The 10,409-nt window shown below is 47.8% G+C and overlaps 2 protein-coding genes across 2 annotated transcripts; both read right to left on the bottom strand.

The window, feature by feature from the left end:
- Window positions 1-336: 336 nt before the first annotated feature.
- Window positions 337-1,806, bottom strand: LOC117842171 (uncharacterized). Its single transcript, XM_034722543.2, has one exon. It carries the CDS (start codon window positions 1,599-1,601, stop codon window positions 813-815), a length of 789 nt encoding a protein of 262 aa, XP_034578434.1. The 5' UTR covers window positions 1,602-1,806; the 3' UTR covers window positions 337-812.
- A 4,901-nt stretch (window positions 1,807-6,707) lies between these two features.
- On the bottom strand, window positions 6,708-10,196 carry LOC117852016 (uncharacterized). Its single transcript, XM_034733933.2, has 6 exons — window positions 9,862-10,196; window positions 8,573-8,676; window positions 7,833-7,946; window positions 7,408-7,491; window positions 7,206-7,273; window positions 6,708-7,071 (listed from the first exon to the last, which is right to left on the bottom strand). The coding sequence occupies exons 1-5, from the start codon at window positions 10,025-10,027 to the stop codon at window positions 7,217-7,219; spliced, it is 525 nt and encodes a 174-aa protein (XP_034589824.1). The 5' UTR covers window positions 10,028-10,196; the 3' UTR covers window positions 6,708-7,071; window positions 7,206-7,216.
- Between the last annotated feature and the right edge of the window lie 213 nt (window positions 10,197-10,409).

Genomic DNA, 10,409 nt, shown 5'->3' with positions numbered 1-10,409 from the left:
TCTGTTCTACCCTCCCAGAAATGCACACGGTTACAGAGAGAAAAAGCTCGCAACTTGGATCTGAGGCGGTGAGGCGATAAGTCAAGTACGAATCAACAGCGCATCAGAAACCAGTAGGAACCGATCCTGCTGAGCAAGAGCCACAGTGGCCATCGTGTACCTGAAGAACTTGGGCAAGAACTACAGTTGTTAACCTGAGGCGATGCCTGCAATTGGGACAAGCAGGAGGTCCATTCTCCCCTGTCATTTCCAGGACGAGATCATTCACAACAACCAACCAAGCAAGCAAAACAATCTAGGCAAGAACTGAAGAGACCAATGACACAGGCCAGCCGATCATCGAAGGAACACTGCATTGACTAGGGAATACTCTACATGATCGATCGTCAGAAAACCACCAGCCTAAATTACACAAAAGGAAGAGGCTTCTCCTGCTGCGACCCACCCCGAGCAGGATCAGGAAGGCAAGGAAGGAAGGAAGCTATGAACACAGCAGCCAGCAAGCAGTTTACCATGCCAGACCAAACAATTCAAAAGGGACCAGAATTCACACCATCATCAAGCACCAAGTGATGTTCATCTTGTTCAGTTGCCGTTGCACCATCACTGGTTGCCAAATTACCCATACTACAATACTAGCTAGCAGCGCCTGTAGATTCCCAATTTCCCCAAGGGAGAAGAGGAATTTACCAGCGCTTCTTTTATCTCTGCTGCGACTTCAGCAGCCCATCCCAACTGACTTCCCCAAAAGAACCCTAGAGAGGCCCGGCATTCACAGGAATGCCCTCGGGCGGCGACGGCGGCGGCTGCCTCTAGGTGGCGCTCTCCACGGCGGGGCTCCAAATCCCCCAGCGGCGCGGGTTCAGCACGCCGCCCATCACGTCCGCCCACCCGCGCTTCCTCTCCTCCTCGGCCTCCGCCGCGACCTCGCCGCCGCGTTCCTCCAACTTAGCCTCCGCGGGGGCCGCCTCCGGGACATTCTCCTTGTTCTCGGAGGGGCACGCCGCGGGAGCCGGGGGAGGAGGGCACGAAGGAGGGGGCGGGGAGGAAGGCTCCGGGACGACCTCCGCCTCGGCCGGGGGCTCCGGGGACTCGGGGCGGCTCTGAATCGGCGGCGGCGGCGGAGGGGTTGGCGGGGGAGGGGTGGCGGCGGCGGCTCTGCTGCGCTTGCCCCTGTCGCGGCGCTTGGAGGAGGGAGGGGTGGCGGCGGAGGAGGAGGCGGCGGCCGACTCGGCGGCGTTGAGGTGCTCCTCGAAGGCCTCCAGGGCGGCGTGGATGCGGTCGTGCTGCGGGGAGCAGCCCCACCGCGTCCAGAAGCTGCCGTAGCACTCGAAGCACAGGCAGCCGACGGTCGGCGGGTGGCCGCGCCGGCGCCGCCCGCCGCGTGCCTGCTCCGGCGGCGGCGCGGTGGCGGCGTCCCAGCCCACCAGGAACGAGCGCGTCACGAGGTGGGCCAGCACGCGCTGGTCCTCGGGGGTCAGCCCGGCGACGAGGACGAGGATGGCGGCGGGGAGGAGGCGGAACGCCGCCGCGATGGGGTCCTCGGCGGGCGACGGGTGGATCTTGCCGCCCTTGCCGGGCTTGGGGCACAGCGTCTTCATGGCCGCCGCTGGGGCCTCGAGCGCGGTAGGGTTTAAGCCCACTCTTGGCCTCCACGCGGGCGGTGGTAGGCTGTTAGGGTTTGGGGGTTGAGGAAGATGGGGGGAGAAGCGGAGGGGGCGGAGAAGGTGGTGGGGGTGGTGGGCTTTGGGAGGAGCGCTTATAGAGGCGAGGTGCACAGGCACAGTCCCTCTCCCTCCCCTGCTGCTCTTCGGTTCCTTTTGCTTTTCCGCTCAACTTTTCTGGCGCTTTCTTGAGATGGTCCTCCAATTTTTCGCGTTTTGCATTACGTGCAACGCATTTGTCGTAGTGTAGGTTCAATGGTTCATCCTCCCCTTAACGGTGCTTTTAGGAGCATGAGTTGTTAGCAGTAGAACTAAAATGATTTATCTTATACTATGGTTTAATTACAGTTGTAAGCCTGTAATCGTATTACTTAGTGTTTGAGGTCCATTCTAATCTTGCAACTTTACGTTTCTCCTTCAAATTATGTACTAATTTGTTTAAGTGTTTGGGTTATGCTAGAAAGATTATTGTTATGTAAATATGATTAAGCAAAATATCACTTGTATCATTTTAGTAACTCATGTTAACATTTTTTCTGCTCTTAGCTATAGTAAAACTGAGTCTATGACATGTAACGACATAAAGATGACCACCACTCGTTTTTGGACGTTGTGGGTTCAAATTTCTCTTTTCAAGGTATTGTGCTAATAAGAAAATTTTGTGGTTTATCTCAACTAGAGTTTGATCTTTGTTGCAGTATCATCCATTAAGTATGAGCTGCGGTTCATAAAAACTCTCTACCACCTTCGTTAGTTGACAACACAAAAGTCACTTTATTTAGCATGAATCGCGACAAAAAAATGTGATCTTTTTTGCGTGGACTGGCCGTCCTATTTTTTCTTTTTACTACAACATCACACATATTACCGTGGAACTAAAAGCTGATGAATGACGGCACATCAAACAAATGTTTGAGTGGTACTTGTGGTTCATATGAACTCTCACCCACCTCCATTAGTTGATAACAATACAAAAAACTTTATTGTGTATGAATTACGTTAGAAAATATGATCTTTTTTGCGCATTAACCGTTATATCTTCGATCTTTACTACAACATCACATGTAGTAATGGTGGAACTAGAAACCGATGAATGACGATGCATCTCAACCAAGTGATTGAGTGCTAGAGTCGTGGTAGGTTTAAAATGTAAAGAAGTAACTCAATTATGGTATACACATCACATCACATATAGTAATATTCAAAGCCAATACCTTCGATGCTATCCTCTCGCCAATGCTTTTAAGATGTGCATTGCATTGATCTACCCACGACTGATTCAAAAGATTGGTCTGTTGTGTTGAGGGACCGATGCAACATTTGATGCCATTGCACAAACCAGCAGCAAGCAGAAGCAGGTGTCCTCTGGTTTTATGACGTAAACTGTCCAATGCAAAATGGTGATTCGATGAGGGGCCATTTGGGGAAACCGCTGGTTTTGCCAATTTTAAAAAGGGCAGCGCAGCTTCCCAAAATCTAGGACCCCGCGCGGCGCAGGGCAACCGCCTATCAGCAGTGCGCACTCCTCGCACCCGCCCGCCGGCACACACAGAAACCTCCCTGACCAAGATGGGGAACCGAGGCCCGTCCGGCCGCGCGCACGTACCACGCCAGCGCCGCGCCCCGTTCCGCTCGTTAAACCGCGGGGCACGGGCACCTGCCGGTCGCGGTCGCGGTCGCGCACGGGCGATCTTATCGCCGCAAGCGGCTTCCCCGCGGGCCCGGGGTGTCAGAGAGACCGGCGAGGCGGGGCGTCGTCTCGGATTGCTCCGAGCGGCCGAGCCCCGGGGGCCCGGAGTTGGTTTGGCGAGTTCCTCCTCACAGGAGTTCACCGGAACGTGGGCCCGAGACCCGTGCACGCCGGAGTGGGGCCCGGTTGTCAGTGGAGGCGGCGCGATTGGAGGCAGGGCTCCGCAGGGCAACGTGTCGTGTCAACGTCGCTGTTGTGCATCTCAAGTGTTGGGCACTGCGGCATGCAACGATGGGATTTCGGTTTCGTTTCGTGGTCAGGTGACGAGATTGCCCTGGCTTTCCGTGGCGAAACGGGGAGGGGTCCAAGGGCTTTTTGGGGCGAATGCCGTGTGCAGTAGCAGTACTGTTCAAGTACCAGGCAACCAATGAGTGCAAAGGGCACAGAGCAGCCGGCCAGCAGTGTCGCGTTACTGCCATAGTCCCATACTGCTGCGAACCATTTTCTTTTTAACTTTATAGATATTATTATACGTATAGACATACACTACATCTAAATGCAAATCAAAATTTATATATAAAAAAAGGTAAAATGACCTACAATCTGGAACGGAGTGGGTACTTTACAACGTAGTTGACTAGTTGTAAAAAGAAATCTACTCGCAACAAAAAGCTAGTGTGATGCATTAATGTTAGTATATCACCATTTCTCGAGTGTGTTGATGTAGAGTTTTAGACTCAATCGAGCAGTGTGAGAAATTGTGATGATGTGTCATTCACATAATTTATAATGATCTTTAAAAAATGAAATTTAAGGTATTACTGTATTAGTATAATCACATCTAAATATAATCGCATCAAAGTTTGAAATGGACTGTTTCGAACTATTACAAGATACATGTAAAAATAGTGCATATAATTTCTCACATTTATGGGGACTAGGGAAAGGTACAAGAATGTCTCAAAAGTTCAAGCGCAATGCAGCACATGCCTCGCCCTTCATTTCAAAGTTTTGACTTTTGAATTATACTTTTAGAGGCACGCTCTTCACCCTACCTACACAATCTTGAAAGGGGATAAGTTTTGGCTTTTCATTGTTTATCATACTCCCAAAAAGCTTTCGAATATTTTGTCCTCCCGGATTTTAAAGAACAGCACGTTGGCACTTTACCTGACCAAGTTTATATTAATGGAATGCTGCCATGCCTTAGGCCTAGCTAGGTTCGTCCGCTCTGCACGTCGGCACAAACCGAAGGACCCTTTTTTTTTTTTGCACCCTTTTGTCTAACTTTGATGGTGGTACATCAATTTTTTTTTTTCACCGTCAGCCTTTTGAGGGAAGTTTCCAACCCCTAAGGTGATAGGTTTGGTCAACCAAGATACAACCTTCACTTTACTTTAGTACTGAGCTTGACACCTTCTGTGCTACAGCAGCAAAAGGTTTGGTCACAAACACACTGTCCAGAGTGCCTCTGATAACCTACCTAAATGACCAGGGATCCTTTCCCTTGCTGCAGCTGTTAACACGCATCACCCGTTCAGCTATGTTCATCATCAGCTGTATCAAGGTAATTCGGTCATCTTCATTTGGAACCAAGCTTGAAACACATAAAGAGCAGCCACTCATTTCAGATGGGACTGCTCCAACTTTTGAGAGCAGATTGCTCCTCCAGCCTCCTTCCCTAGAGCATCTCCAGCAGATTTGGTATAATGGATTGCTAGACCTAAAAACTGCCAGATTACCTTAAAAACTGCAAAAAATCTGCTCCAGTAGATGACATGTATGAATTGATACTTAAAACTTTTAGGCTAATATACCAATCCAAACCCAGGATTGCTATATTGCGTTTCGCTGGCGGGAGAAGCCAACCGCCGCTCGAGGGACTTTTCCGTTCGCCTCGCCGCGCCCCACCTGCGCCGCTCCGTCCATTGTCCGGACGCCGGCCACCACCCTCCGACCCATCCCCGACCTCCAAGATCACCGCCGCCGCCAGAGGAGCGCCGCCCGTCCTTGGCTCGGCCTCCGCCTGTGCCTGCACTGGCCTGAGCTCGTCCCAGCCGACGGCCAAATTTGACCCGTGCGCCGCCATGGAAGGGAGACGACTCCGCGACGAGATAAGGGATTCCGCCATGGAAGGGAGGTGAGCGCGCCCAGCCCTGGCAGGGGAGGGAGGAGAGGGCGGCGGGGAGGGATGAGCAGATAGGGAAGAGGGAGAAGAAGAGAAACGGCAGGGCCTGCACGAGCGGCCGCGGGAAGAGGAGCGGCGGCGGTGCTGCGGGGCAGGGCGGCACGAGGGAGCGGCGGCGGGCTGGCATGGATGGAGCTGCAGAGCGGGCGCGCGGGTGAGGGAAGAAGGGGTGAAGGAGATGAGTAAATTTGTAGATTGACCCCTTGAAAAGGATTTCTTTCACAGATATGCTACCGGAGAAGACAACTTTGAAGTATCTAAATTTTTCTCTCTTCTCTACCTAAAACTTCTTCTTTTAGGTATTCAATTTTACCAAATCTACTGGAGATGCTCTTATCCTGCCCTTTCTTGGGCGACTTTATTCGTTCGGAAAGACTCGACGTCTACCCATCGATCCTTAGACCGATGGATCACCCCGTGGAGCCTTTTACTGATGCATGAGTATCCCAAAAAGTCTCGACAGAACCTAACCTAAGATTCAAACTTTTAAATCTTTGATTAAAAATTACTCTAAATTTTTTGAGATTATACGTTCAAATTAAATAACAGTATCAAATTTGAGAGTACTGTCATATAAAGTGAAATTTATGTTCTTGAACAGTATAATATATGAGATATTATCATATTAAGGATCAAATATAGCCTTGGCGACCACACTAGGTTGGACTGCGTCCTGCATTTAAAAAGTAGAGTCCAATTTTAAGAATATACCTCTTTTAAATTTCTCACTTTCGGCACACAGCCTTTTTTTGTCGGCAGCTATTTCCATCATCGGAGAATATCAGATTCGCTCATAAACAGCAATGTACAAATCCCTTCCTTTTGTTCTCCTGAGTCCTGACCACCAGGCAGAGCTACCATAGTTGCAGACTTGCAGTGCTAAGCTGAAAATGCAGATCAGATTTCCAACGGGGACACGCGCGTCCCAAATGGATCAGGTTTCAACAAATGTTCTGCAGGCTCAGCTTAATCGCCCGTATAATAATGAGTGCACCGCGTTCTACTACTCCCTCTGTTCCAAATTAGTCATTTTAACTTTTCTAGGTGCACGTACTCCCTCTGTTCCAAATTAGTCATTTTAACTTTTCTAGGTGCACGTAGACATAGTGTATGTTTAGATGCATAATAATATCAATGAAACTAGAAAAACTAAAACAACCTACAATTTTGGAACGGAGAACGAAGGGAGTATCCATTTTCCATCACCCCAATTCTATGCGAATACAACTGCCTATGTGGCAAGAATATATTGTGCTCTTCTATAAACAAACTGGTCTCACATGTGACATTGCATCGGCATGGGTTCCCCAAGCACCTAAACAGTTCTCCTTTTGAATCTCGAGCTACATCGATGGAACTAACTTCAGTATAGGCATCTGACCACTAATCCCTTCCTTGGCTAGCATGTCATACTAGTCCTTCCAATTCCCTCGCCAAAAAGAGGATGATGCAAACTCTGCTTTGCAAGCTTCACTCAGCAGAGCAAGGGAATCTTCACGATTCAACTGTTCGATGTACAACACTCCAACCTGCAATAGGCCATTAGCCCACTATAAAATGATGCAACCTAAGAAGTATAATCTGCATGATGTCTTATCCTGTATTAAAAATAAGTCACCAATTGTACAATACCACCGATACGATTTATGTAGAATAACAATACCTATTTGTCATTCACAAAAAGAATTTCATGCGCATATCTTTCTTCATGGCATTGTACACCGCTTGGACCTGGAAATGAAATAGTGTCAAACATTCATGACATAAATGGAAGGGTCTGAAATGAAGTAAGGCCTTGATCGATGCCTTGGCTCAGGTCGTGGGCTTGTGTTTTGTATTGATCACAATAGGAATGACACGATTACCTGCTCGCTGGAAACCACACGGATAGGTCCAATTTTGACAGACACATATTTCCCTTTAGCAGACACTTTCTGGGATATTTGACCCTACACATAAGGTTAACAGTTCATAAGAAACATGATGGTTACACAAAGGAAGAATTGGATCCCATGTGGCATTGTAGACAATTAAAGGGCTTGCAACATTGAACTGCATCAGAAACTAAGAACCTAGGAGCTTACACAGACACAAACAAGTATTTTGGCAATGTTATTGACAGTTCTCGCATGTGCTAGTGTATTTTCTTACTTTCAAAATATATGGTGAAATTATATTGCGCAGCAACATTTGGAATCTCAAATCCATGTAAATGAATCAGAATCACTTTCATCAATGAATGCATGCTGTATTTTACAAATGCAGCAGCAAAGGCACTGACAAAACTAACCTCAGGAATACGTTCTTCGATAACTGATTCGACAGCAACAACCATTGACTGCACAAAATCATCGCCTCCTGTACCAATTGCTGTAAACCCTCTAACTGTAGGATAAGTATTTACCTGCAACATAGAACCAGAAAGTGTTTCAAAATGATGCACCAAGTGACATCCAAGAGCACAGTTCTTGTTTTCTTATAATTGGCCTCAAGTGTAGTTAAAAGAAGCAGTAGGAAAATGGATCACAGGTCACAGCCCACATTTTGTACCATTTTATCTTGTGCCATGATAAGTTACTACCTCAACTCTCAAACAACTTGTGCTCTTTGGCAAACAACTGCTGAGTTTGAGACCTGAAGCCTCATGCTTATGGTGTTAACACAGTTTAGATAAAGATACTGAGGAAGTAGCATACAGCAAAAAGTTACTACAGCTCTAGCATATGGCATACAATTAGTGTAATCTGGCTACCCAAAGTACAGTGTGCAGTGTAGCATAGAACCAGGAGCTGATGCAGAAATATTAGCTACAAAGGGCACATAGTCTATTTACACTACACCACCCACATCCCTCCAAAGGGACCATTGGCATGAAACAGAATACAAGCAAAATGGCTTCATTTCCATATTGCCTAATGGCTCCTGTTGAGATTTAGAAAAAATACAGGGTGTTTATATACCTACTGACAAAGGAAGAACACACAGAACTACAGAAGCAGTGAAAATAATCTAATGTAGAAGAGAGAACACCTTTTTATCAAGAACAAGCCATTCATCTGTTGTGTCATCTGTAACAGTGCCACCCATGATAACATTTGTTGTTTGTGCAACCCTTCCTTTAGAGCTTGCTATCTCTGTTTTCAGAAATGAACGAGTTGTGAGTGTTTAACAAGTTATAACATGTCACGCTTTGGAGGAGTGCTACTTTATGCCTTGGATCAAATACGCAATAGGCTTGAAAGCACAACACGATTGTGTAGTAAGTGTGCATAGCATGTAAAACATTTGTAATTAATATGCTTATAATTAAGCAAGCTGCATCTATCTGTAACAGTTGAGTCCAAGGTCTGTCTGAAAATTGTGCATTGATAAACACAGTACTATGAATTTTTTTTTTATAGAAGTGGTAGTGGAAAATCCGACAAGAAAATAGAATAGAGGAATTGTTGAAAAGTGGTGTTTGGGTACTTCAGAGGGAGGAGTTAGGTGCAAGATCATCTAATGTGCTATACCATTAGCTCGAGCCATTATGGAATCTTGCAGAGCACGACACATAGGATCCACGGTAACCCATCCTATGCGCTTGATTTGGACTTTCAGTGTAATAAATATTATTCAACAAACTCGACATTCTCCTACTTATGCAAACTAAGGATCTAATTCAACAAGCAGGACTTCATGCAAGGCAAACTTTTTGCCAATAGTTGAAAGGTTTCAAGACTTGTCCAAAAGAAGTTATTAGTTTGTTATGGACTGTCATTTTATGGCCTGTTCGGCTGGACTTATAAGCCGGCTGAAAAGCTGAACCGGCTGATTTGTTGTGAGAGAAAAACACTGTTCGGTGGCTGATAAGCTGAAGCGAACAGGCTGGGATAAGAAACATTTTGCTGACGTCTTCCTAATTGTTTAACCAAGTGAGGGGATTTGGAAGATTAACTAACTCCGCAAAAGAGGCAATACCTATCTGCCTTGCCTATGAGTGTAAACTCGAATACAGCATCGCAGGTGCAATGAAAACCCAGTATAGAACACAATGGAACAGTACCACAGTACTAAACTCCAGGGACGACTGCAGTTGGCTCGACGCCAATTTGTGCAGTTTAGAAGCTAGAAACAACTAATCAGCACCTGTACACTCGACCGATTCTCCGGCAGCTATCGAGAATGTCTATCTCAGAGTAGAGGCAACGAGTGCTAAATTTCCCCTTCCATTCCGAGTTGGCTAAGCCGCGTCGGAACTAGGACGCGTCAGTAGGAGTACCGCGGATAATCCATCGACTATCCGGAAGAAAAATAAAAGAAGCAAGAGGATTCCTCACGAGAGATGGCCTTGAGAACGGCCTCCTGGGGCAGCTCCGCCCGGTCGCCCGCGGAGGCGCAGCACCGCACGCGCACGGAGGAAGGGCGGAGCCGGTGGGCGCTAACCCGGGCGCGGGGAGCGGAAGCGGGGAGGGGGTGGAGCGCGAGGGCCCGGCAGCACGCCATCGCGTCGTATCGTGACTCCCGCCGGCAGCCGCGACGACCACCGAGGCTGGATGGAGAAGATATTTCGGCCGAGGCCTCGCTGCTCCGCCGCCTCCTCTCGACTTGGGAGTGTCTCGTGGAGGGCGCGGGGCCGCTCGCCGCTTCCTTTCTTGCTGTGGAAGTGCTAACAGTGACGGACTAGTGGCTGGGGCGCGCACCCGCGCGCTGCCATCATTAGGCGAATGCACCTGATCATTGCACGCGTCGTGAAATGGAGCTGGTGAATAGTTTTTTAAAGAGAAAAAAAGATCTCCAAATGTCAATAGTCTTTTGAAAGGAAAAAATAATGGTCAGCTTGCCATTCATTTTTAACTTTTTATTCGTGCCATCTGAACTATAATAC

The sequence above is a fragment of the Setaria viridis genome, chromosome 1 (genome assembly GCF_005286985.2).
Source record: "Setaria viridis chromosome 1, Setaria_viridis_v4.0, whole genome shotgun sequence".
Classification (NCBI taxonomy): domain Eukaryota; kingdom Viridiplantae; phylum Streptophyta; class Magnoliopsida; order Poales; family Poaceae; genus Setaria; species Setaria viridis.
The sequence above is the reverse complement of the archived record's forward strand: the minus strand, read 5'-3'. Positions and strand labels throughout refer to the sequence as shown.